General features: G+C 48.8%; 2 protein-coding genes across 3 annotated transcripts; one reads left to right on the top strand and one right to left on the bottom strand.

Moving 5' to 3' along the window:
• Positions 1–2176: 2176 nt before the first annotated feature.
• On the bottom strand, positions 2177–5441 carry GHRH (growth hormone releasing hormone). The gene is made up of 5 exons (XM_030963494.1): positions 5356–5441; positions 4399–4530; positions 3665–3769; positions 2542–2679; positions 2177–2240 (listed from the first exon to the last, which is right to left on the bottom strand). The coding sequence occupies exons 1-5, from the start codon at positions 5433–5435 to the stop codon at positions 2177–2179; spliced, it is 519 nt and encodes a 172-aa protein (XP_030819354.1). The 5' UTR covers positions 5436–5441.
• Positions 5442–15453: 10012 nt separating this feature from the next.
• Positions 15454–23726, top strand: MANBAL (mannosidase beta like). Of its 2 annotated transcripts, none has more exons than XM_030963540.1 (4): positions 15454–15507; positions 16920–16968; positions 18648–18842; positions 21294–23726. In XM_030963540.1, the coding sequence occupies exons 3-4, from the start codon at positions 18693–18695 to the stop codon at positions 21399–21401; spliced, it is 258 nt and encodes an 85-aa protein (XP_030819400.1). In that variant the 5' UTR covers positions 15454–15507; positions 16920–16968; positions 18648–18692; the 3' UTR covers positions 21402–23726. The 2 variants fall into 2 exon arrangements, with proteins under 2 accessions (XP_030819400.1, XP_030819401.1); XM_030963541.1 differs by lacking the exon at positions 15454–15507 and adding an exon at positions 16610–16806.
• The last annotated feature ends 3916 nt before the right edge of the window (positions 23727–27642 follow it).

Here is a 27642-nt window from a genome sequence, read left to right as displayed (position 1 = left end):
CGTCCTCTCAATGTTCCCCATCCTGCTGGGTGCTTTGTAACACCTCCCTAGAGCTGGAATTGTAAAACCTGAACAGGGCAGCTGTAACAGGGAGTTGGCATAAGGATGAAATCATTTCCATGCACACTGGAGCCTCCTATCCTAAAACATGGCACCTGAGGAAAAATGAGACGGTAACTGCTGCAGACTTACATGCAACTGTTGGAGTGCAAGGAGGGAAGGCTTCCTAGGCCTTAACACACATTTATATTGTGATATGTATCACAATATGTGATGTGTATGTATATTATATATATCATTGTGTTTCCAGCCTGGTGGTGGTGTTGGTACTGGAGCTGGCACCTTTGTTAGCCCAGTTTTGAGGCACCCTTTGTGCACTTGACAACTGTCTCTGACACGCATCTTCCTCAAGAAACTTAGGTCTCAATAAAAGAGCCACCTTGACCTGCTGTTGGACAGGTTTATTTAGAACAACTCTTATTTACGGCTGCTGATGGGAGAGCAGACCCCATCCTGGTGTTATTTACATTTCTGAAGACATAATTACACAAACAACAGGGGGAGTGGGGTGAGAGGGAGCAAGGAGCTGTATGACATCACTGGGCTAATAACTTACTCCTTTTAAAACATTTACAGCTGCAACAGGAGGCTGAGTTGAAACAGTGACAGCCCAATCTGATGCACAGGGATCTCCTTAGCTCTGGCAGAGCTGTAACTTCAGCTGAACTCCTCACGGCTGAGCAAGAACCATAGCTGAGCATTTTAGAGTTCATTCTGTGTCAGGCAGGCAGGCAGCACAGCCCTGGGCAGCATTTGCAATGAATGGGAGATGTGTGGATTCATCTCTCACCTCACCCTGATCCTTGCTGTGTGTGGTTGTGCCATCAGCATCAATTTAGAGAACGCTGTAATCAATTTACTAAGTTGCCTAGAGGTGCCTTTTGGTGGCCTCATATTTATTAATCAAGCCCTCAAACAGAAAGATGACTTGGTAGAAATTTTGCCACACTTTGTGATTTGAAACCTTAATTAGCAGACCGAATGTCCCCAGGATTACAAGTGTATCACTTGTTTCAGTCTCTGTGTAAAGCAGCCTGAGGTTAAACCACAGAGGTGTTTTTTTCTGATTTAGTACAGAGCAGTATTTCAAGAGGGGAGTTACATTGTAAAGACTGGAGTAAATTAAGCAATGCTTCAGCACTGCATTCCTCTGATCAGATCTGAGGAGTGTATGCATCAGTTTCCAGCTGCTCACATCTGGGAGTGTCTTCACTGCCATGAAGGGCTCACTGTACAGTTTGGTCCATGAGCTCTGAATTATTCTAGACAGAAAGAGGAGGAAAAGAGAATTACCAGAAAACTTCATAAGCACACACAGAAATTTTTTATCCTTTGGAGGCTTTTCCTGACTGACCTTATCTGTGGAAAGGTAACCAAGTCAAGGATGGCAAGGGAGATGCTGGAATATTATGTCCTCACAGCTGTGTGATTTATGTAGAGTTCTGATCTTCCCTCTCTTCCCCAGCCCCTCTTTTGTTCAGTGTGCACACTGATCTCTCCACACCCCTTTAAATCCTGCTGGCAGGACTGGACAGGCTTCATTTCTGTGGGACAGCTGATCAAGTGAAGGTATTCCCAAGGATGGACAGTTTGCTGTCTCTCATTCCCCCAGGAATGGCAAGACTTAGAGCATAATTCAAGTTCCAGCTGACTGTTTTCAGGAGAGAGGGATACAGAAAACAGTAAAACTGTCTCTGCTGTCCAGTGCAGGGAAAACCTGACATGTCCCAGGGATCTAGAGACAGGTTCTGCTGCTGGAGAAAGATTTTGTCTGCCTTGAGCCTGGCCTAGCCCCTCAGGCACCCCACCTCATATAGCTTTGCAAGGCTGCTTTGGGCTGCTGCAAGCCTGTTCCCAGACATCCACATGCAGCTTCACAGCACTTGTGTTCTGTCTGTTCAATCTAGCAGGTTTTAGGTACTTGACAATATTGATTGGGAGCTTTTCCCCCCCCTTTAACTGCAGCAAGCACCTTTTTCATGGGCAGCAGTGGGAGCTGGCATTGCTGAAGGAGAGCCTTCAAACCTTGAGCAGTGCAGCAGCAGTGAGTTATGCACAGGGTTGAGCAGGGAATGGTACTCACCAGAGCATGGGGAGGTGGAAAAGGGAGAAGTATTTACATGAGCTTGGCCAGGGTGCTGGGAAAGCCTTCTAGCCCACTGCTGTCAATGTCCTGAGGCCTGCCAAGGAAGAGGACAGGGATGGCATCACTGGGATCAAGAGAGAAATTCTCTTTTCTGCTACTATTTTGCTGGATGACAAGGCTGAGAAGACATCAGAGTGATGTGCTGCTGTGTGGTGCAGGCTGCCTCAGGACAGGCTGTTCTTATCTGCACCCTGCTTGTGAGGCCAGCCTTATTCTTTCCTTTCAGGAACAGTCAGGGACTCTTAATTCAGTATGTTCATCCCTGGAAGGCAGGCAGTAATAAGGAGCTGGGTGTGTTCCTGCAGGGAGCAGAGGATGACCTGGCTGTCACCCACCTCTGGCTCTGCAGGATGGCTCCCAGGAAGTCCCTCAGCACCATCTGCTGCTGGTACTGGCTGTCCATCAGGATGCTGTCAGACTGGCGCCTGCTCAGGAACTCCTGCAGCCCTTCCCCATGGCTGCTCTCACTGCTTCTGTTGGGTGAAGATGAGAAATTTCTTTGTTTCTGACATGCTTTTTTTGTCCCTCACTCCAAGTTTGGCTCAGCACAGAAAGAGAGCCTGCTGGGACTGAGCCTAAGGACACTCTGCTTAATTTCAGCAAGGAACTGGTCACTGTATTTGCTGCTTTGTTAGAAGATGGGTTGGGCTGGGTTGCATCTGACCAGTTGGTCTTGTTTAGTGGCAGTCAGTGATCTAAGTAGCCAAGGGTAATGGAGGAGCTGTTTTCTGTGTTCAAACCAGGCTAGGGATAATGGTTCCTTCACAGACTTATTTTATGAAAAATTCTTTCATTAGGATCTTTTCTCCTGAGAAGCTCAGAGGCCTCAGAAACAAAATGTGAACAATGATTATCTGCTGCTGTGGAATGCAACAGGAGCATCTTTGATTGGTCTCATGTGGTTGTTTTTAATTAGTGGCCAATCACAATCCAGCTGTCTCAGACTCTGCCTAGTCACAAGATTTTATTATCATTCTTTTTCCTTTCCTTGCTAGCCTTCTGATGAAATCCTTTCTTCTATTCTTTTAGTATAGTTTTAGTATATAATTTTCTTTTAATATAATATATATCTTAAAATAATAAATCAGCTTTCTGAAACATGGAGTCAAGATTCTCATCTCTTCCCTTGTTGGGGTTGCCTGCAAATTCTACAGGTTCCCCACCAGTGAAGGATCATTGCAAATATTACCAGCAAATATTATTGCTTGTTGGTATTGCAGCAGAGCTCTCAGCTCATCTCATGCTTGTGGCCTTGGAGGAAAGCATTAATTAGGATGATAACTGTGATTAGGGGTACCCAAGACTGTAGGGATGCAGGATGCCCTGTGGGATGTGGAGCAGCAAGAGAGATTGGTTCTGCTGCAGTGAAAGGCAGCCAATTCTGCCAGGTGAGTGGAAGGCACTGCCCAGGGTAATAGGAAACACCCAGCCCTAGGGCAGCAGGGTGCTGGGGCTTACCCAAGCCTCTTGCCAATGATGGTCTGGAGGAATTTTCGGGCTGAAATCTGCCCCAGGAATTTCCTGTAGTTGTCAGTGAATATGGCGTCAGCGTGGCGCTGCATCCTGGGGAGGAAAGGAAGCACAGGGTGACCTCTGAGCTGTCAGTGAGAAAAACCCAACAGCCCACGTGTCACAGGGCTCATTCCAGGGCAGGTCACCACAGCAAACACCTGGTAGCGTTGGACTGCATTAGTGTTGGAGGGTAAAAGGGTTTGAGGGAGCTCGGTCCTGACATGGAGGCAGCAGGGAAAATGAAACATTTCCCAGCAGGGCTGGGCTGGGCTATCCCTGTGCTCTGCAGCAGCACCATCACCTCCTGGGAGGGCTGTGTCTGGGACAGGGTGACAGAGCCTCCAGCATATCTCTAGCCTGTGGTTAGACCCAGGCTCCAGAGAATCCACAGGTAAGGGAAGCACAAACCACTGGGCTGGTGCCACTGTTGTAAGGATGAGTGCTCTGTGCTTCAGACAGAAATAATTATCCTCTGTCTCCAGGCAGAGAGGGAAAGGACAGGCTCTAGCATCCCTGCAGATAGATTCCCTGGGCCTGTGAGCCCCTGTCAGTGTGTCCTTGCTGGTGGGGACAGCAGGACATGGCCCTGGCCATGGGTGATGGTTTGGGACTAACTGAGCTGCTCCTGGGCTGTAACCAGCGCTCTCTGCAGCAGCAGGGCTGGCAGGTGAGGCACAAACCTTTTCTCAGCGGGGTCTGTTAACAAGCCCTCCTCCTGCTGCTCCTCTGCCAGGGGGCTGTGGCTCTGCAGGGAGCTGCTGTGCTGCAGCTGGAAGCTCATGGCCTTGCCAGCAACTGGCCCTGGGCTGAACCTGCAAGAGAAACCCCAGGAACACTGTGGGATGTGCTCAAGATACCAGCTGGGGCTCAGTCTTCTTAACCACCATTCCCTACTCTCCTGCTTTTTCTTTCTCCATTTCTCATCCCATCTTACAGTAACACAAGTAGTGTCTGTCACTGTCCCCAGCTAGAAACTGCCCTGAAGCTCTCCCAGCAGTGGAAGGATGGTTTGTAGAGCTGCCTTGAACACACAGCCCCCTCCCTGAGCTCCCAGCAGCCTTGAGAAGAGTCCCACTGTTCCTGGTGTCAGTGTGCCATGCCTTTGGCACAAGGCTAAAACATCTTCTATAGGATATTGCAGATCCACATGAGAGAAGCCAACGCTCGATTTTGGGCTTCTGTTGAGTTGTAGAGGTACAAAGCAGTCTTGCAACTTCTAAGATCCAACAAGGAAATAGTTGAAATATTACTAGGTATCTGTAGATTTCATGTACTAGAATATCTGCAGTTCTGACTTCAGTGCCCTGCAGCCACAAATTTTTATCAGTGTTTGGGCTGGAGGTGCTGCTGTCTGCTCTGGAGATTGCCAGATTTCCCTTTACAGAACCCAGCATTTAATTCTAAACCCAACTGTTTGGGCTGAAATATTCCATCAGGTGCTTGCCTTCTTTGGAAATCACCCCTAGGCCAGCAATGTACCCAAAAAATTAAGACAGGGCAGAGAAATAGGCCCAGAAACACATTAGAGCCCATCTGGCTTTCAGAAGTGCTGGCAACTTTAGTTTGGCACCTGCTTATTCTGCACAAGGTCAGAGATGAGGCAGAGTGAGAGTGTGGGTAAAGCACTCAGCACTTACCTGAGAGCTGGGTAGAGAGGGGATGAGATGGAGCATGTGAGTAAATGCAGGAACAGCAGCAGGGTGGCCTTATCCAGCATCTTCCACCCCTTGGAGTCACCTGAAATGCAGAGCAGCTGAGTCAGGGCACCGAGGGGAGGCCAAATTCCACCCTTGTGTTCTCAGTCCCTGTCACAGACATATTTTATGAAAAAATCCCTTTGCTGGGATCTTCTCTCCTGAGAAGCTCAGATGCCTCAGAAACGAAATGTAAACAATAACTATCTGCTGCTGTGGAATGCAACAGGTGCATCTTTGATGGGTCTCATGTGGTTGTTTCTAATTAATGGCCAATCACAGTCCAGCTGTCTCAGACTCTGGTCAGTCACAAGATTATATTATCATTCTTTCCTATTCCTTTCAATCATTCTGATGAAATCCTTTCTTCTATTCTTTTAGTATATCATTTTCTTTTAATGTAATATATCTCATAAAATAATAAATCAGCCTTCTGAAACATGGAGTCAACATTCTCATCTCTTCCCTTGCTGGGGTTGCCTGCAAATTCCACAAGTCCCTCTGCTCATTTCTCAGCACAAAGGGACTGGACATGTTCCTCTGAGGCTGTGGTGCTTCCCAAGGCAGAGATGTCTTGGTGTGGCACAGTGTCCCCTATGGAAGGCAGCTCCTGGGGGCAGTGGCTGTGTGTGATCCCCTGGAGCTGGGTCTGCTCTGTCAGGGTTTGGTGCTGTGGGAGACCCTCACTGACCTGGGGCTCTCTCTTGGGCTGCTGTGAGCCCCAGGAACCCCTGCAGGGCTGTGAAAGCACCTGGATGAGGCCAGCAATTGGCAGGGATGGGAAAGGAACCTGCACAGAACCTTCTGCAGCCAGCCCTGTGACCTCTCCTGCCCTGCTCTCATGGTTGTACCTGCAGGGCACAGGTGTGTGCCTGGGCTGCCTCACTGGCTGTCCAGAGGCTGGGGAGAAATGGGAAATCCAAATAAAACTCCTGAGCAGAGGGGTAAAACTGGCACAGAGGTACCCCTGGCAAAGCCATTTATCAAAGGCAAGCGCTGGGCTTGGTTTGCCAAACACAACACAGACTGTTCCTTCAGTGGAGAGGGGACAGGACTGGAATATGTACACATGCCCCTTTGGAAGGGCTGAGATGCTGCTGTGGAGAGCAGCTCTGGCTTTGGAGCGAGGCGAGCTGGGCTCAGCCGTGGGCGCAGCTTCGTGCGCTGGGCTTGGCTGAAGGGCTGAGGATGACTCAGGCCCGAGCGGCCCAGGGTCAGCCACCCTCGGGGGCTGAATGCCGGGCTGAATGCCGAGCTTTTGTCCCTGGAAGCGAGCAACAGGAGGAAGGTGTTTCAGTGAATGCCGCTCTTCCCGAGCTTCCATTGAAAGCGACTGATCTTTTGCTCAAAGATTCTTAAAGAATGTGGATAGGAACCTTTAAAATACCAAGTTTCCCTGTTCTCTATGTTCTTATACACAAGAAAAGAGCAGAAAGGTGTTTGATCTCCCTAAGAGGAGGGAAAAAAACCTCTTCCAAATGTATAACGATACTCCCCTGTAAAAGGAGCAGCTTCCAGACGGAAAGGGTTTGCTTGGACTTCTGATTGCCCAAGGGAACTTTCAAGGAGTGGGTTTTACCCCTGGGGGGAGGAGGGAGGGAGGCTCTGTGCTGGAAAACATCATCAGTGAGCTCTCCTTTCCGCTTGGACAGAGCAGAGAGGGGGAGGCTGATTCAGGACCTGAGCTCTTGCAGGTGGGTCTGATGTTGACACCAGGGAAGTTCACAACAGAATTAGTGGCAGTGCCAAAGTGCACAGACAGACGTGGAAAAGGTGTCCCTCTAAGAAATGGGGTTCCTTGTCACCAAGTCAATCTCGCCCAGGCTCTGTTTCCAGTTACTTGTGCTCCCAGATGAGACCAGCAGCTTCCCCAGCATTTCCCCTGGGAACAGCACAGTAGCTCCTGCAAAGCTCCTTGTGCTCATGGGCATCTTCTCTTCCTGCACAATCACTTTGGCCCCCCAAAGAGCCAAGGAATGCTTTGATAGATGTCCAGGACTTCTGCTTTTAGAACAAATCCCCTGTTTCCCTTTCTTTTTTGACTTTTTCATTTGAATTTGGAAAAACATGCTGCTTCTGTGCCTCTCCCCTAAATATCTTCAAGAAAATCCCAAGTCAGATCTTTCTAGATAGAGGAAATTATCTAAGGCATCTATCAGTGGGTACCAGCAGACCTGCATCTATAGAAAGTGCCAACCAGGAGATTTAATCAGTATTAGAGAAGCTTCTATGTGAGCTGAGAAGTGCCAGTGTAAATGCCCAATGTTGTCTGCTTCCCCTTCCTAGGACACAGCCCTGATTATCACTTTATTTCTGTCTCTGGCTTCTCTTTAAATGATGGATTTTTCTCTAGAATTGCTTTTTGAACATTTGAGATTTTTTTTTATTTTTCTACTATTAGTTTCTTTGAAATTATTTTTTCTTTGTTCCTGGCTTTGTTCTTCTCCCCCTATCCTGCTTTGTCTTCTCTCCCTTAGCTACAGCCTGCTCCCAGATTTTGGGGTACGTCTGTCTCCCTTTTCCCCTCAGGAATAAATCAGAAATGAAAGTTCTACATCCCTTCCCAGATGTGTCTGCTATTTCAGAAGAGAAGCTGGGAAATGGAAGTGTCACCCTGTGTGCAGGCAGCTTGACAGCTCTGCAAAACATTGTCACCTTCGAAATTCTCCTGAGGTGAGGGACACCTTCCCTTCCCATTCTGGCAGCATGTGAAAAAATGATTAATAAATAAATCCCCCTTAAGATGAAGAGCTTTTAGCACCATTCCAGCAGATGAGGTGTAATAGCTTTGTTCCATCCTGTGCACTGGGAACAGCAGCATTGTGACAGTGATGTTGGAGAGATGGGTAACTGCCTCTGGCCAATTCTGAAACCTCAACATGAGCAGTCTTCAAAACACCTCTGTGTAGATGAAATGAAGCTTTTGCCATGCCTGCTGTTTTATAAAAGCTGAAACTTTCATAGCCCAAAATGCTTCATTAGAAAAGCAGAAATCCTTTTAAGTGCCTCCCTGTGCCCAGGCTGGCTTTGCATTACCTGTAGCACAGAGTTGTGTTCCTCCTCACACTTTGGTTTGGCTCAAACACAGTTTCATTGCTGGGTGAGTGAAACACCGTTCATTTGCCAGGGGAAAAGAAACTCACATCAACACAGCAAAAGAGAAGAACTGTGCTACAGCTGGTAATCATCTAGCAAGATTTATAAATCTCATCTAACATGCTTTATAAAGCTCATCTATAGTATAATTCCATTGGTTTGCGCTTATGATGTAGCTCAATTGTTGTTTCATTCTATGAGTTGGTACAAAAACATGTTGGTATCAGTCTTGAGATGGTACAAAGGCACCTGGCAAAGCACATTCCTGATGCCAGCTTTGACTGCATTTCAGTGGAATTTAATTGTCCCCAACTTCCAACTAGACATTATCTTGTTAAACGCACAGAGAGAGGCTCCCACTCACCGTTCCTGGAGAAAACAAGCTCTTCCCGGATCAGCTCCTGCCCAGGTGCTCCTTCCCCCGCTGCAAATCCGAGTTCTCCTCGGGAGCGGCTCCGGGAGCCCGCAGGGTCCGCGCCGGGCAGGGAGGGCACTCCCGGAGCTCCCCGGTGTCCTCTGGCTGCCAGGGAGCTTCATCTCTGCCTTTTATACCTGAGCTCCCTCAGGAGTCCCGTGGGCTTCCACCGTCACAGCACCAATTATCCTCCTGAATTTCAAAGGCTGTGTTTGCATCCTCTTTGTGTGTGTGTGTGTGCAGAGGGGGCTGTGCCCGCAGCCCAGGGTCATTTGCACGATTTCTCTTTATCCCTCTAGGAGTGAAGAGTAAATAAAAGCATTAATCTGGCAGAGTGAATGACAAATTCACTTTGCCAGGCGAACTTCGCTTTTCCTCTGCAATTGCATTTTTTCCTTCTGCTCCACAATGAGAGTGAGTTAACCATTAGTACTTTGTCACACTGCATGAACAGGAGGGCTGATCTTTTATTGCTATTTTATTTTTCTTTGATTATCAGCCTTTTCCTCCTTCTCCTTTGTTAGTCACACCTGCACCAGGGGGGCAGTTCAGTCCCTCACAAACCTCACAGCCTCACACCAAGCCCACAGAGCAGCTGGAGAGCCCTGCTCCATTGATGTGCTCTGGAAGAAGGCAGGGGTGTTCCCTGGGGTGCTGCACCACCAGCAGCTGTGCTCATTCCTGGAACAAGGCTCACGAAAGCCCCATTAAAACCAACACAGAGCCTTCAAGCCAAGAAGACCAGGACAGTTCAGAGGAGCTCAAAATGAGGTGTCAGCATGAGCTCCACCTGCCAGGTTTTCCATATTGACTTCACAATGCCCAGAATTGATGGGGATGCAGACTGTCCTGCCTGGGGGTTTGCAGGACTCCATGATGGGAAGAAGTTTCAGCAGGTGAGATGACTCATGTCTGCCTGCTGCCAAATACCTTCACCTGGCACCACAGTGGCATCCCAGCTGCTGGTGGCACAGAGGGATTGCAGGGAGGATGGTACAGCTGGGGTGCCCATCTGTGGAGGGGGTCAGAAGCACCCGGTGATGGTCTAACTCTGTTATTGCCTCTCATTGCTTCTTGCAAATCAGGCAGGTGTATCATCTGTCATCCCCTGAAGACACTGGAGATGGGGATTCCTGAGTAGCACAGAGCAGGTTTTCCAAACTCCTGGTCCTGGTGCACACAGCTGTATGCAGTCCCTGCAAACTGGAAAGGGATTTTTGTTAGCTTTTATTGAATCTGTTCGTGTTCTCTCATGTGTGAGGCCAGTTGCACTAATTTTTCAGCATGACTTATTTTTCTTCCACTGTCTTGGTGCTGCACTGGCTGAACAGATGAATCAGATCAAGCTGTTAAACCAGTCAAGAGGCAGTGCTATTTCAAGGTATTATCTTATGGCCTGGTCTTGAGCTGATTCTCCTTCCAGCTGGCCCCTTGCCTTACACAGAGCTGATATTATACCAGGCAGTATTTCTCTGATCAGGGAGAATCAGGGGATCAAGGAGAATCAGTCTATAACTGCCTTGTTTATGGCAGCCTGCTGCCCAGCCTGGGTTAGGAGAGCTGTGGTCTGTGCTCATATCTCAAGTGAGCTGCTTCCACAGAGGGCTCTATAAAGCTGCATCATCCCAGGGCTTTCCTTGTGCTGCCCAGGTTGGGTTCCTGCCATGCACAGCTGGACCCAGCAAGACCCAAAACCATGCTTTGGGTTAATTGAAGGAGGCAGCAGAAATTTCTAAAAACCCTCGAGGCTCTGCTGGGTGCATCCAGCTTAGGAGTTCTGCAACAGCATAAACAGAGCAGCATTTCTGTCCCTGGGATTTCCTGTCTCAGCTTCAATCAAAACCTTCCTGTCTTCCCAGGACCCAGAAAGGTCAATTTTGGAGCTTCTCCACCAGGCTCCACAGGCTCTCCCTCTGGCTTGTGCAGCTGCTTATGCAGAAATATCTGTGAGAGGTGGGGTGGTGACTAACTTGTGGCAAATGCCCGAATGGAGAATAAAACAGAACTGCCTAAGACTGAAAATTATGGGTTTTTTCCTGGGTTTGCCACCATAGAGGTGGGATGGAACCCATTTTGGTTTAAGTGTCTTATCCCAAGTGGCAGAACTCAGGCACAGTATAATAAATTCATAATCGTTTAATTGCAGCATTCATTACTGCTGTGTTCACAGTAACTTTCATTTCTAAGTTCTTTGTAAAAATCCTCTCATTTCTGTGGAAGGCAAGCAAATTAAAATGAGATGAGAAAGACAAGATTTAGCCTGTGATACCAGTTCCTTCTAAGGAAGAAACAAAAAAACTCAAACTCCAACCCAGCGGGTGTGGTGAGACTTGCCATTAGAAAATTATACAAGACTTGGTTTCTTCTTCTTGGAAGGATAAAGTGTTGAGACTTAGATCTTCAGATCCTCCAGACTCAACCCTTTGAACATCAATGAGTTCCTGAGGAGAATTTTTCCTGGAGGAATTCAAATTGGTAGGAAGCCCAATACAAGCATTTATCAAAATAATCTCAAGGAAGGAGACACGGTGGATGAGAGCACTGTTTGCACTCTGAGAATGAGTCTGAAGCAGGGGATCAGATTAAAAACAGACAAAATAAATCAGAAATTCAAAATGTGCAAGAAGGGCTGTTGGAAGAGCTGTCTTGTGGTGTTAAAAGCCTGCTTGAAAATCGTGCTTAATCTTCAGACATGAGCTGTCCCTGAGCCTGTACAACAGAGCAAGTGGCAGCAGCCTGTGAGATGTGCATCTGTCAGGAGGCACGATGGGCTCTGCAGGTGGGATCCATTTATAGAGCCTGTAGATACCTGTGTGCCTCTGTTTATTTCCTAGCAGAGCTCTGGAGCATTTCAGCATCACCCAAGTGAACTGCCAGGAGTTTCAGCCAGGCACCAGCACGTTACACCCAGCTGGAGGCTTGAGAGTTACTGATTCCTGAATTTCTGGCTCTCTAAACACCATCTCCTTCCTCCTCCAGCCGTGGCAGACAGAGCTGAGATGCCAGCAGTGAATGTCAGTAATTAAGGAGCTCATTTTTGGTCTTAGCACTCTCATTTCAGTCTGGAAAGGAGCCTTGGCTGGAAGGTTACACAGCACATTGCAGCCAGGATCAGTGAACAGGGAGAGGCACCTTCAATCCTTTGAAAAGCCTCTGATAAAAAACTGAATAAGAGTGAGATGGTACTGGCATAAAGAAGGCAAAATGTGGTTTATGGAGAGGGAATGAGGAAGGCTGTGTTTCCAGAAAGGGATGAGAAATAAGAGCAGTTGTCAGTAATTTTCTTCCTGGCTGAATACAAATGTGCAACCTGAGGATGATGAGAGCTTGGAGCACAAGGGTCACACGTACAGTGAGTGATAATACAGCAAAGACAAGCAGGAAATACCACAAGGAAGAAATGAGGAAAGGACTAAAAAAAGCCAAAGATTATTTGGATTTGGAGAAAGGCTTCTTGCCTGAGCATTGTCCCTGCTTAGAACAGAGAGCTGACAAAATTGTCATGTTCATTTGTTGAATCAATTTAACTCTGAAACCCACTTGCATCTGGTAGGCTTTGGGAAAGTCTTCCCCTTTTTTTTTAATAAATGGCTTCCTTTTTTGTCATTTCCAGTCAGGTGCAAGGAGTGGGTCAGTGTGGGGCTGTGGAAGGTGGGCAGCCACAGTGGGCTGATGGCACCAGCTGCTTGTGGCTCCCAGGCTGGGGCACTCCTGCCCTGGAGGGTTTGGGGGGAAATAGAGGGGGAGAGAAGGGCCAGGAGCTGCCTAAAAACTGCACATTTCACCTGCCTAATTCTGCTTGGAGTCAGTAGTGCCATTTCTGTTGGGGAGAGAGGAAAAATAATAAAATATACAGTAACAAGGGTCCTTTCCCCTTTGTCTCCAAACTCCATCTGAGAGGACTGGACTGGAGAAGGTGTGTGGGCAGCAGCACCAGCACATTCAGTGTACTGGTAATACTGGGAAGAATTAAATCTGTCTGTTAAGCATTCTGATAAGATCCCTCCTTATATTTTCAATAATTATTTCTTCCTTCTCCATGGTTTTTTTTTTTCATCCCAAACATTTAGAGTTTGGGAGGTAAGAAGGTGAAAGGGCAGAATTTACTGCTTTCCTGAGATCTGGCATTATCCCTTAGTCACTCACCAGGGGCAGGAGAAGCTCCATTTAAGAGTAATTTTCTCTTAGGATTATTATGCCGGAAAAGTTTCTGTGTATAAATGTCTCTGGCTTCTGCCATTCACTCAGCAGTATTCTCCAGTTGTCTGTAATGTCTTCTACACTAAAAAACATGAAGGATTATCTAATCCAATTGCTAAAAATCTTTGAAATTGTTATCATTAATATCCACTTAATTCAAATGCTTGGTAACAGCCTAGAAAATCCTTTTATTACAAATGCCATACCTTACTTCCTCAGTAGATAAGAAACTGATTAGGTTTTCCCCAAAGTGTTTAGGCTCTCTGGTAATAAAGCTCTGCAGAAAAACCAACCTGGCACATCTGATAGTTTAGGGTGAGGAAAAGGGCAAAACAAATCAGATTCCTTAAATACCACAAACGAGCAAAACAGAGCCCAAGGCATTTCCCCCTTTGTAGCTCATCTGATGGAGCCATCTCCAGTTCAGAGCTGGAAACTGGACAGGACATTGAAAATAAAGTCCCTGTCAAGAGCAAAGCCAGAAGCACATCTTAATTGATGCTGCCAGAGTGTGTCAAGGGAGCAGATGAAAACCTTGTGGATAAAGAGAAACCCACCAGGACTGGAAGGCCTCCTAATTGGTGGTGGGATTAAAACCCTCACAGGGATTTAGGGGGTGAGTACATTAAGCCTGAGGTGTAAAGGCCTGGGGTACTTCTGCCATGGGCACCCAGCCAGGATGAGAGGACACAGCCTCAAGCTGCACCAGGGGAGGTTTAGGTTGGACATCAGGAGGAATTTCTTCACACAAAGGGAATGGCAGTGTTCACAGGGGTCCCAGGAAGAGGGAAGAGAGGAGGATCTGACTCCATGTTTCAGAAGGCTTGATTTATTATTTTATTATATATATGTAATATTAAAACTATACTAAAAGAATAGAAGAAAGGATTTCATCAGAAGGCTAGCAAGCAAGATAAAGAATGGAATGATAACAAAAGCTTCTGACTCAGAGAGTCCAAGCCAGCTGGGCTGTGATTGGCCATTAATTAGAAACAACTAACATGGACCAATCACAGATCCACCTGTTGCATTCCACAGCAGCAGATAACCATTGTTTACATTTTGTTCCTGAGGCCTCTCAGCTTCTCAGGAGAAAAGATCCTAAGGAAAGGATTTTTCATAAAAGATGTCTGTGACAAAAGGGTGATTAGACATTGGAACGGGCTGCCCAGGGAGGTGGTGGAGTCACTGTCCCTGGAGGTGGTTAAGGAACGACTGGACATGGCACTCAGTGCTCTGGTTTGTTGGATTGGTGACCTCAGGGACCCTTTCCAACCTCACTGATTCAGGGAATGTGTGACCCACCAGGCACCCACAGCTGGGCTGGGCCCACACACCATGGGGCTGATTGGCCTCAGGGGGTTGGAGGGACATGGCCGTGGAGCCCCCAAACCCCCCCTGCCCCTGGTGCCCCAGGCCCTGGATCACCCTTAGGCTGCCCTGGGAATGCAGTGCACAGGGGGAGTGGGGTGGTTGCACAGGGCGGCTGTTGGGGGGGTTGCTAGGGGCTGTTGCTAGTGATGGTTGCTGGGATGGTTGCCAAGGATGGTTTCTGGGGCGGTTGATGGGATGGTTGCTGGGATAGTTGCCAGGGCGGTTGCTAGGGGCAGTTGTTAGGGACAGTTGCTAGTGATGGTTGTTGGGATGGTTGGTAGGGATGGTTGCTGGGATGGTTGCTGGGATGGTTGCTGGGATGGTTGCCAGGGCAGTTGCCAGGGTGGTTGCCGGGGCAGTTACTGAGATGGTTGCTAGGATGGTTGCTGGGATGGTTGCTGGGGTGGTTGCCAGGGGCCATTGCCAGGGGTGGTTGCTAGGGCGGTTGCTAGGGACTGCTGCAAGTGATAGTTGTTGGGACGGTTGCCAGGGCGGTTGCCAGGGCGGTTGCCAGGGCGGTTGCTAGGGCGGTTGCTGGGATGGTTGCTGGGGCAGTTGCCAGGGGTGGTTGCTAGGGCGGTTGCCGGGGCAGCTGGTAGTGATGGTTGCTGGGATGGTTGCCGGGATGGTTGATGGGATGGTTGCTAGGGCGGTTGCTGGGATGGTTGCCAGGGCGGTTGCCGGGGCGGTGCCGGGGTGGGCGGCTGCCGGGATGGTTGCCGGGATGGTTGCCGGGATGGTTGCCAGGGCGGTTGCCGGGGCGGTGCCGGGGCGGGCGGCTGCCGGGATGGTTGCCGGGATGGTTGCCGGGATGTTTGTCGCGGGCGGTTGCCGGGATGGTGCCGGGGCGGTTGATGGGCTGGTTGCCGGGATGTTTGTCACGGACGATGGTCACAGTCGGTGTCCGGGGCGGTGCCGGGGCGGGCGGTGGCCGGGCCGTGCCGGAAGCGCTTCCAGCGGCCGGGAAGCCGTTCCGGGGCGGCGGGGCCGGGAGCGGAGCGGAGCGGGCGGTGAGCGGGGCCGTTCTGCGGGCACGGGGCGCTGGCCAGGGGCAGCGGTGGCTGCAGCATCGCCCTGGGGGCGAGTGCAGAGCCGGGGGGGGCCCGCTGGTCCTGCCGAGGCCGGGCGGCACCGCGGGGCCGGCCCGGCAGGGATGGAGGGACGGAGGGATGCAGGGACGGAGGGATGCAGGGATGGGGACAGCGGTGTCCCCGGCCTGGGGCTGCCCAGCTGCTCTGCCACAGCCCGGGCACGGCTGCCAGCCCCCGGCCCCTTGTCCCAAGCCGGGCTCCTCGGCCATGGATCCAGCGGTGCGGGCAGGAACAGCCCTTGGGAATTGCCCAGGCTCCGTCCCGACACCTGCTGAGCCTTTTAAAAATTCCAACTTGAGCTTTTTTTGCCCCGTCCTTTGACGGAATCTTTCATTGTGTTTTATTTTCACCCCAAGAAGAAGCTAATTCCTATTGCTTGAGCTGTTCCCGTGGCTTTGCCCCCTGCCAGTTATTTATGTAGTGCCAGGTGAAGACATCAGCTGGGAGAGATACAGTGCAGCAAGAAGAAAGGTTTGAGTCTCTCCTGGCTGGTGCAGGGCCCTGATCCTGGGGATGTGTTGGTTATTTATCCCAGAGGGTGTCCCTGAGCCGTGGGGAACAGCCACATGCTCTGTGGTGCTGTCACTGAGCACAGCAGGGGCTGCACCCCCAGGAGCCCTGGCTGGCTCTGGGGAGAGGAGGGATCTGCCCACCCCTCCAGCTCACTCGCTGGGTATCAAAGCTTGTGAATAAACTGGAGGGGCAAGGACAGCTCCCTCTCAGGGTCTGACAGAGGATTATTCATCTTCAAATGCGATTTAGGAAGAGCTGCTTTAAGTGTGGCCATGGTGGGGTGATCTGAGGACAATGGCAGCTGACAGCCTGTAGAAGAAGAGATGTTGTCTGAGGAATAAGTGGTGAAACTGAACTTCTTGGGAACAGGGAGGAAGGCTCCACCATCCAGAGACCTGTTGGTTTAGGTGCAAGGCAGAGGCTTTGGGCATTGTGTGAACCACTGGAGATTTTTAAAACTGAGGAGTTTTGCTCAGAGTTGGGCTCCAGTGATAGCAGGAAAATCAATGGTCCGAGCGTGGGTTGCCTGAGCAATCAAGGACACTGCTGTAATTAGCTGGAGCACAATGCCAGGTTTTTTCTGACCATGTTTCATGGCATACTGCCTCAAATGGTGGTGGCAGCTGCTGCCTGCCTGCAGGAGAGCTCTTGGTGCTGGTCCTGGCACCTGGATTTGTTAGAGAACTACTGATGCCCTCAGGGGAGGTGAGCTGGAAAAGGGGAAAGGAGGGGACAGTTGTAGAAGATGAGGACAGAGATTTTCTGTTTTCATTGTATGTGTTTCCTTTTCCTGTTTATCTCTGTGTGTTGTGTTTCAGGTGTGTGAATTGGGGTTATCAGCAGGAGTTTGTCCTGAGAAGACTCCAGGTGAGCAATGAAGGAACTTCCCTTCCTGCTGGGACCAGGGCCAGGCAACAACAATGCTTTCAAAAGATATCCACATGAGATAAATGCAACTCAGAGGTGATTCTGTGTCTTGCTTAGGACCTGCTGCCTTAGTGATCTGGGAGAGGTGATTTAAAAGGCCGCAGCACTTGGGATGAGCCACATGCATGCAGGCTTTGTTCAAGCATTGAACAGCCTTTGGCTGAGCCTGGGTGGGTCATTGTGTGTCCTGACTTCATCTACAGGTCCCACACAGCCCTTGCTGACTGAGATTGAATCAGAATTTAAAACATTTTCCTTCTCTGAAGTACAGACCTGCACAGGACCTCGAGAGGTCACCTATTCTTATCTCCTGGTTCCAAGGCAGAATTGTGTATACCCACACCCATCCCAGGCCAGTGCTTATCTGATCTGCTCTTCTGAATCACCAGTAGCAGGGAATCCACAGTCTCTCTATTCCAGTGGCTGGTAGTCTGTGCAGTTGGAAGGGTTTTCCTGTCTTAAAATTCAAATTAACATTCTGCATTTCAGCTGAATGAAAACGAAATAATTACTTTTTGTAGTTTATTTACCTCTCCCTTTAGCGTGTCACCAAGTGATAGTTGCCTCTTGTGCAGTGGCATTGAGTTGATTCTCAAATTTATCAACTATAACTTTGCTGGAATTTGCCACGTTTACCATCCTTCTGGACTGGGTCACATCTGCAGATTGCAACAATCTCCTCCCAGCCTGAGAAATGCAGAGATATCTCCTGCTTTGGAGACATTTCCTAGGGGTAAACTCAGCCCACAGACTCAGTCACAGCCAGCTTTAGTGGTACAGAGAATTGTGACTCTCAGTGAGCAGTGCTGATCCAGGGAATGCACACTGGGATCGTCCAGGTCAGGAAAACCGAGTGGGGCACTAATCACAGCTGAGTGTGATGGCATCTCAGACTAATTGGATTTCCCTTTGGGGACTTCCTGAGGCTTACTCTAGCAGTTCTGGCAGGAGAGTTCTCCCTCCTTGTGAAAAGCCATTACTCATTCATAGGACAAATTGACAACTCCATTAGCAAAAGATAAAGGGAGGAAGGAAGGATGGTCTCATGGCTGAGGAGCTTGGGACCCAGGAGATCAATATTTAACTCTGCCACAAACTACCTGGGAGGCTGTTTTACCTTGTGTGGGGCTTAGTGTAACCAGCCACTAAAGCCACACTTAAATTTGCACACAGAACTTGTTCCTCTGCCTTCAACAGCTCTGCTTCTGTGTGGTTTAAGTAGCTGGGTTTGTACAGCATCTAAAACAACAAGGCTGTGACCACAGAGACAATATAAGTAAAATAAGTAGTAATCATCTTGCATGTGTGATCAACTTCAGGAAGAAATTTATTCTTGCTTATTAAGCTTTTCCCTTATTGTTTCATGAACATGGTTCATATTTTGTCTGCTCCTCATCCACAAATGGCCTAATACCAGGAATTAAGTGCTATTTTTGTAGGCAAGTGACAGAAGACAAACACCCAAATTAAACACAGCTTTCATTTTCCTTTTTGTTATTGCTCCAGTAGATCAAGAGTATCTTCAAAACTCCATGTGGGAGTCTGTCATTTTTGGGTAACAGAAAGCAAATGCCAGAAAGGATGATGCAAAAAATTGCTCTGTATTTTCCCCCTTGCAGTAACCAGTCTTCTTGAGAGCAGTAGAGGAGAAGGGTGCACTGACAATGGCTGCAGAGTTGGATTTCTCCCCACCTGAGATCCCTGAGCCCACATTCATGGAGAATGTGCTACGCTATGGACTCTTCTTTGGAGCCATTTTCCAGCTGATCTGTGTGCTTGCCATCATCCTGCCCGTGTCCAAGTCCCACAAGGCAGTGAGTAGTGCTCTTTAATATTGATATAAATGGGCACAGTCAGGGAAAACAGGATGGGAGGGAGTGTGGAGTGGCTAATGGAGACACAGCTGCCCCTGGGATTGGTGACAGTTTCATTGTTCAGTCTCCTTCCTTCCCTCTGGCTTTCCCACCTCCAGCTTCTTGTGATTTACCACCAGATAGGAAAGTCAGGAATAAATAATAATATCAGTGAAAAAAGCAGCCTGAAGCACTGACAAGATGCTAAATGCATGTGCAGTTCCTGGCTGCAGGAGAAGGCTTTGTCCCAACCCATGCTGTTGTCATCCTGCTGCTGTTTTCCTTCATTAATTGCCAGGCAGGACATCCCTGGCAGGACCTGCCTTCAGGAAATGACTCTGGCCTTGAGTTTGTGTGTGATTTCTGGAAGCAAGATGCAGGTGAGATTTCTAGTATATCCTAAAGGCGAGGAAAGCAGTTTTCAGGACTGACATCCCATCCACTGCCCAAGGGTCCTTTGATGTAGTTGGCACAGGAGAAGTTGAAAGGGAAAGGTTGAGGTGAGCTGTTCCTCTAGACTGAGGGATGTTCTGCATCTCCCTGGCTTTTCTCGTTAAAGAGAAAAATGTCTTTGTTCCTGGGGACAGGTATTTCAGTGCTGCAAGGTGATCAGGCTGCAGGTTGGTGCTTTGATACAGATGTTCATGGTATATTTTCAGTAACAACTCAGCATGCAGAGTTTTGTTTTCAGACTCTTTATTTCCATGTTTGCTCTCTGCTGTGCAGAGGAAGCCTGGAAATTTTCAACCTCTTGGGGGAAGGGCATGCCTCAGGATGAGGCACAGAGTGAAGGATGAAGTTCATGACCCAATTTTTCCACCCATTTCTTTAACTGCTGGTGTGATGTGATGCTGTCCTACCATGGGTCATGCTCCCTTCCTGCTTGTCCTGCCACAGGAGCTGCAGCTCCCAGCAAGGGGATGAATAGGCAGTGGCATTGCAAGTCTTAGAATCTTAGAATCATTCAGGTTGGAAAAGACCTCCAAGATCATTGAGTCCAACCTTTGCGCTGTTACTCTGCAGCCATCAGTGCCTGTCTGTCAGAGTCCATCATTTCCCCAGTAAATTTTTGAGAAATACCAGGTAAACCCCATTCTTGAAAGAGTGAGAGCTTTGGTCTGGAGTGGGAAACTGGAGACCAGCCCCCCGTTAAAATAAGGCTCAAGGACCTTTTACTGCTTACATCTGTAGTATGCCTTGATGTTTGCATACTGTAATGTTTATTTTCTCCATATATAAACTGTCCTCTTGATATGCTGTCCATATGACTTGTTTACAAGACCATAAACACTATAGGCTGGCCCTCCAGATCCTGAGAATGATGCTTGAGTCTGGGTAGGATACTGGGGAACTTTGCTGCCTTGGAGCTCAGACTTTGAAGTTTGGACATTAGAAGGCAGCAGTGTTCACGTTATGGCAGCAGCATTCTGCCTCCCTGAGTAACAGCCAGCTCCCTGTGCACTGATCACAGCTTTGGAAAGCCAGCCAAGTCTCCTTCCTTGGAAAGCCACACAGATGTGAGCTGTAATAGCCCAGGAACTTGAGAGACTTTGAACCAAGCTCTTTGATTAAAAGGACACTGTCAGATGCTGCCTCCCCCTCCATTATCTGGAGTTCTGGCTGGGGAGCTTGGAACTCGCACGTCTTGCTCAGCCATTTTTGGTGTGTCCTTTTCCAGTTGGCACACTCAGGCTGAGAGAACCCAAGATGCTAAAGCAATATTTATACTCAAATGCATTTAATGAAAGGAGGCAATCTGCATGTGTGTGCTTTCTCAGAGGAGACTGGCGCTGTTCCCTTGTGTTTTCACAAGATAACTAGGTTTTATTTCCCATGGCTGCAATATTATCTCTCATCTTCTCTGAAGGAAACAAGCATCACATCTCAGTATTTTGTTAGTCCAGGTGAAGAAAGCTTTGCCTGCAATTCCCTCCTCAGATTTTAGAGGCTCTGAACTTTATATTCTTACTGCTGCTTTGGGGAATATTTTTTTGTCTTGCACATGATAGTGATTAATGTTTGGCAGAAATGCCTGCTGACTGTTTCCATGTATCCTGGTGATTATATCTTATCTTTTCCTAATTCAAATAGTTTTCATTTAGTGTTGATTTCCTTCTTGCCTTCAAAGTTTTTCTTCTCCAAAGCCTGTTTTAGGTATTTAAGGTTTTAATGGCATCTCTGGTAACAAGCTGTTTCTGTGCAGAAACTCACACTCATCAAAAAGCACATGCAGAAGGAGCAGAGATGCTGCTGCTTGAGTCTCATTAAATGTGGCCTCAGTTTGACATCCATGTGTTCCAACAGAGATACCCAGCACTTGTTTCCTCTGGTTTATACTTGAATCCCCAATGCAACCTGTTAGCAAATGGTCAAAAAATTAGTTACTGACTGTTTCTTAATTGATTCTTGTAGGACTCTGACAGTTTTGAGCCTAAGAATTCAGAGCCAGTGAAGAAGCCAAAGGCAGCTGCTCCACAGATAAGCAAGAAACCTAAGAAGGAAACCAAAAAGAAACGATAGAGGTGTGACTGATGAGCCTCCCCAGACCAACCAACCACCTGTAATTGTGCTTCCTCAGAGACAACATCAAAGGCAACTAACTCTCTTAATGGTTTTCTGGCATTGCCATCTTTTACTTTTCAGGGGCAAGGGAGAAGAATCTTAGAAGAGTGGAAGGGTTGGGGTTCTGCCATAGATTTCTTACAAGCAAAGAGAACTTCACATATCCAGGACTTCATTTGACTTGATTAATGTGTCAGTCAGCATTAAAGTGACTTCTTCCAGTTCTGGTGGGTCGAGAGGGCTGTTGGCCTGGCTCCTCCCTGCTGGCTGGGATTTGTAGTGAAGTCCATGTGGAAAGTGGAGCATGAGTTTGCTGCTTTGGATACCGGTTTGTGTTGTGTTTTTTGAAAGCAGAGGGATCAAATGGATCAAGAATGCCACACTACATTCATCTCTGTTGTCATCTAGTCTGAAATACATAGCTGCATTTTATGGCTTAATCATAATGCCTTTGTCATATTCTTTAATTCTTTAGGTAATAACTCACCAGATTCCAGACTGCTGGAGATGAAAGCTTTCATTTCCCCAGCGTGGCTGTCTCCCCACCCATGCACTCTTCCTTTCCATTCCCACCTTTGAAAGCAGGTACATTTCAGGGAGCTGAGCCTGTGGTGGGGATTGCAATGACTACAAGAATCAGGAAACAATTTGGCTCTGGAAGGTGCAGAATTTAATGCCTGTGCTAGGGGAGTTGTTCTTGGAGACTTGGGAAGAGCAGGCACTGCAGAAGAGCTGCTGGGGTGGGAGCCTGGTGCACTGGTGGTGTGTCAGCCTGCTCTGCCTCTCTGTGCCATAAAAAGGGATAAACCCTCCTGCCAGCTGGCTGAGCCCTGACCATGGGCCCTCTTTCAGCACAGCTGGGCATCACTGCACTTGCAAATCCCCTCCCAGCCTTCCCTGCCACAGTCTGCTCCATCTCGTCTGGCTGAACTCGTCCTGAGGGTGAACACCTTCCCAGCCTGAAGAGATGAGGTATTTTAAGATCCAAGGGGTGGCAGGCCAGCTGTGTACCATGACTGCATGGCAGGAGACACAGACACTGTGTTCCTTCAGGCTCTGGCTCTCCAGGCCCAGGGACAATCCAGGGTTGGATTTAAATATGGCTAGACAGGACTGGAAGGAGATAGGTGGTGACGTAGCCACGGAGTCTCTGCAGAGCAGCTCAGGCTTCCTGATGCCAGCTCACATCTTGGTTTGTTTGATCAGGAGTGAGTCAATGGGAGGGGAACCTGCTCTCTGAGGCGCACCCAGGGTTCAGAGCAGCTTTGAAGGAAGGGTTCTCCTTGGCAGGGCTGCAAGTCTGTGATCCTCTTTGCATACACAGACTCCCATCCTCGAGTCACAAATGCCTGGTGAGCCCAGGTGTGTGTTCTGTAACAGCAGGTGAGCAGCACATTCACAGAAACCATCAGTGCTGAGAGCAGCCACGTCCTCTGCTCACTCTTGCTGTTTTTGGGGGTGACAGATGGATCCCAGAGCCAGTGTGGTTCTGACTTCCCTGCTCCAGGCTCTCTGATGCTCTTAGCCAGAATGCTGGCACCAAGTTGCACTTCTTAAAATCCAGCTTGGAGTTCTGCTTTAAATTCTCCTTTTTAAATTAATTTTTTTTGAGCTACATGAAGGCAGCACCAGGAGGACAGAACAAAGCATGGGAGACACAAGCACTCGAAAGTTGCTTTAAGTTCTCAGTACAAAGAAATATTACAAGAAGTTCCCACACAGATAACAAAGAACAGTGTTGTGCCATGAGTTTCCATGATGGACCTGTGCTCTGTCTGTGATCTGCAGGGCAAAGAAAAGCCCTGAGTAGGTACTGCAGATCACTCTTTCCATTTTAATACATGAGAATGGTTTTATGTAAATTCCAGCTTTCTGCAGGAATTTATATTTATAAAATACCTAAAGCAGGGAGTTAGTGCTTTAATGGAATCACAGGACACACGTTATCCAAAATACAGAGTCACTTCTGCAGCTCAGAACCAGTTAGCAGTGGGCACTGTGTGGCTGTTCCTGAAATAGCAGCTGCTACATCAATGTCCACAGCCAGCTGTTTGCAGGCTGCTCACTCATTGCTCAGTAGAAATCATGGATGTTGGGGTTTGGTTTTGTTGGGGGGAAGAGGGATGAAGATAAATTCCCCAGTCTGTTCCTGACAGCTTTATACCTATTTGAATGCTCTTGTTTGCTGAACTTAGAGTATGTAGAGATTACCAATAACCCATGTATTTTAGTTTATCCTGAAATGTGTAATAAATGCCATCAGAATCTTTGTTATAAAAGAAATCTGTGTTTAAAGTTGTGCTGTCTGTTCCCTCACATTTCACTGTGAAAGCTGCCAGAACTCCCAGACTATAGGAACACAGGGACATAAATAACCTATTCATTAAAATTATCCATTAAGGGAAATCCTTTCAGATCCTTTAATCTGTGAGAAATTGGTTAGTTAATACTGTCAGGCATGTGTGCATCTGTATCTATGTTTGACTTGGAAGTAGCCAACTATTTCCTAACACTGCTTCACCTTCCTGGAAGGAGGGAGAAAACCAGCCAGTGACTAAATCAATTTGCCCCCCATGAGAGGTTTTTGGCTCTAAGAGCCCCCATGAAGGTAGCCCCAATAAAGGCATTGATAACAATGCAAGCAGGGGATTAGATGGGGATTCAGTAGGCTGGTAAAAGGCATTTCCAGGAGCCCAGGTTTGCATGGCTGGAGCGTGGGGCTGTCTGGTGGCTCCTCTTGGCTGCAGTGAGACCAATGTGGTAGCCAAGCTCTGGCAAGTGTGTGTTGGTTCCTGGTAGCCAAGCTCTGGCAAGTGTCTGCTGGTTCTCTCACCAGAAAACCAAAGCAGAGAAGGACTAGTGTGGTGACTCCTTTAATTCCCAAGCACTTTTCTCCAGGCTGTTTTGTAATTAACATCCCAAAGGGAGCTGAAGACCTCATTAAGTCAATTTTATTGAAGGGGAGGTTTTCAGAGGTCTGTCTCCAGGTACCTGCCAGTAGGCAGCACCTCTGCAGCCACACCTTGCTGTGCCACCCAAAGCCAGGAGCTGGCTGAGGATTTCCTCTGCTGGTGTGTGTCACAGAGTTCCTGTCCCTCAGCTCTGAAGAAAGGTGGCTGGGATTTGGGAGTTCTTTTCCCTGTTTCTGATCACATTGAAGCAGCTCTGCCTCTCTGGCCATGCTCCTCTCCAGAGCTGTGGCCATGGCTGTGCCCTGGAGCTGTCCCAGGCTCACAATGCATCCTTGTGCTCCCGCAGAGCCAGCAGCACAATCCCTTGAGACAGGCTAATAAGCAGCTCGTGACTGGAGTTCCAGTTCACACAGTTCAATTAAATCCCTGTTAATCTTGTTCAGACCTAATTTACTTTCATTCTCATACCCACTCCTCTCTCAGCAGAGAGATTCTGCTGAGGTTCCCTGCTGACAGGGCTGGAGAGCAGCCCCAGGCCCTCAGACAGTGATGTTTGCAGAGCAGCCCCCTTGTCCAGTCAATAAACTCAGATTATTTCCCAGCCTGTCACAAAGAATGAAAACACTCCTTCAGTGCCTGGCTTTAGGGAGGGTCAGGCTATCTGGCAATGCTTGAGGAGACCATAAGGAAGCTGTAGGAAGGGAGGACCTGCTCTGTATCTGTTTGCCAGGGCACTGCTCAACCATTCCCCTGTGTGTGTGTGTGCTAATTTTTGGGGTGCTGGACTTCCCTGCTGGGAGCATCTCTTTCACACTGATACTTCTTTCAGGCAGAAGTTGTGTTGTTCACAGCCTATGGCCTGCAGGGATTGAGATGACTGTATTGATTTAGTTGTTTGTTTATTAATCTCATGAGGCATCAGAGACTGACTGCATGAGAAAACGGGATGATGAATGGAGAGTGCTGGAGTACAGAGCATTGCTGTGTGTTTGATGATTAGCCTGATTGCTGGCCTTGGCACTGGCAAGGGATCTGACCCTCCTCTTCCTCATGCAGCCATGGGGGGTGATTTGTTTGGGAAGCATTCCCTTTCTCCCTGGCCACAGATGTGGGCTGTAATCAGTGTTTGCATTCCTCCTCCAGCTGACAGTCACTGCAGGTCCAAGGTCCAGCTCTTCTCTGGCAGTTTGTGCCTTTGAGTGCTGGTTTGTGGGGGTGTTTTCTGGCTTTTGGTACCCAGGCCACTGGGCAGTAGCTGCTCCAAGTGTCTCTTGCTTGGAGCTGGCAATTGCAGGGCATTGAAATCGGCTTCCTGCCTCTCCCTTGAAATTCAGCTGATTTTCCCATTTCATGGTGCTTCTTCCCAATTTGTGGCTTTTCTGTCACCATAAATCACTCCTCTTTTTGCTTCCAGCCTGTAGACTCACATCCACTGCAGTAGTTCTGTCCTTGCAGAGATTTTACCTGCCAGTCACAGTGAGCATTACCTGCTGTTATCAAGGACTGATACAAGGAAGGAGCAGTTGCAGGAGCACCCAGGATGGAGGAAGGTGTCCCTTTGTAAATTTTGGCAATGATTGTTTCAGCCAGCACATGTAACAGCCAGGGAAGGAATTGTCCCTGCCTTGGGAGCCCTGGGTACCCCAGGAGAGCTGTGCCAAGCCATGAGGAGCCAAGCCCATCCCACACCACACTTCTGAGCTGGTGAGGAGTGGGTGCTGTGGTGCTGCATGTGCCCCACACCACCCCTCAGATCCTGCTCCTCACCAGCACACGCAGGATTTGTCTTGTGCAATCCCAAACCTCTTGCAGTGCCCACTTCCCTCCTCACAGCTTCCCTGGTTTCATTTACTGCCTGCAGGCCCCAGTGTGGCTGTGATGTCCCTTGCACTCTGCTCGCCATCCCTGTGAAAACACAGTCCAGGTGAGGACTCAGTGATGCAGAGCAGGGGGATGGAGCACAGAGGCTGATGGGCTCCTCCATGGTTTCAGTCCAGCCTTTCTGGCTGCTGGGTACAAGGTAAACCTGCTTTGGGTCACATTTTAAAGCATCTGTTGCCTGGTTGATGTCTCTCGTTGTGTGAAAGGAGCTCAGCTCCCAAATGGGGGAGCTGTGGGTAGAAGGGCTCTCACTTCTCCCTGTCTCCAGCTCCAGGCAGGGAGCTGTGTCTTTAGCATTGTGCTCTGCTGGAAGTCCTGTTTGCACAGCATTCCTTTTGTGTGAAAGGACAGGTCCATGTTTCTTGCCTGTCCCTCTGAGCTGCCACCCCTGTGTCAAGTTCAGCCAGTCCCAGTGCATGGACTGGGGCCATGGAAGGCATCAGCAATGGCCTGAGACATCTCATATCTTGCCCAAGCTAATCCCAGGCGTCCCTGGCTCCAAGGCTTGTTCCTGCTGCCTTCCCTTTGGCTGCTCTTATGCAAAAGCCATCCCAAGCTTATAAATTCACCTTGCCATGAGCCAAAGTCCAGAGTACAGCAGACACCATCGAGCTCTGCAGGCAAAGCTGCTTGCGCAGCTCCAGGAATCAGCTCCAGACGTTTCCTGCTGTTATTTGTGCCTCAGCTCTGGCTGCACAGGCAGGATCCCTGCTGGAGCTCGTGGGGTGACATCCCTGTGGCTCCCTGAGGGCAGCTCTTGCCCAATGCTCTAGCCAAAGGGCCAGGCTGCAGCTGCAGGGCTGTGTGCAGGAGAGGCTCCTCATGGCTGTGGTGCCGTGCAGCAGCTCCTTGTGATGCTGTGGTGGCTCCTTTGGTGAAGCAGATATCCCCCAGTGTCAGGCCTGGGCAGGAGGAGATTTTGAGAAAAGGTACAAGCAGTTCTCATCCCTACCTCCCCCCTCACTTAACTTGTTTTAAAGTGAGCTGGGATCCAAGCATCACATGGTTGAAGTTTTTCAGATTCAGACTGTGGCCTCCTTTGCCCATCCCTCGCTCCAAGGACCAAGGCTGGATGATTAAGGGGAAACACCCTGGTGTCTGCTCCAGCTCTGCCTGCCCAGGCTGCAGGCAGGCCAGCCAGCAGCTGGGTTCTGGCAGGGAGGGAACATCCCAGCCCTGGGGCAGGGTCTGCTGGATGTGGCTACCAGAGCTCTGCACCAACCAGCCATCCTCTGCTGCTCTGCTCCCAAACCAAGCCAGAAGCAGGGCTATAAATCTCATCTGCATGAGCTTCCCTGAGTTTTTCTGAATCACTCTTTTCTATGGATACTAAGACTGGCCAAAAAGCAGAATTTCCATGCTGGGAGATGCCAACATCTTGTGTGTGGCTGAGCTGAGGCAAGAAG

The sequence above is a fragment of the Camarhynchus parvulus genome, chromosome 20 (assembly GCF_901933205.1).
Source record: "Camarhynchus parvulus chromosome 20, STF_HiC, whole genome shotgun sequence".
Taxonomy (NCBI): domain Eukaryota; kingdom Metazoa; phylum Chordata; class Aves; order Passeriformes; family Thraupidae; genus Camarhynchus; species Camarhynchus parvulus.
Note: the sequence above shows the minus strand (reverse complement) of the source record. Positions and strands in the feature narration are given on the sequence as shown.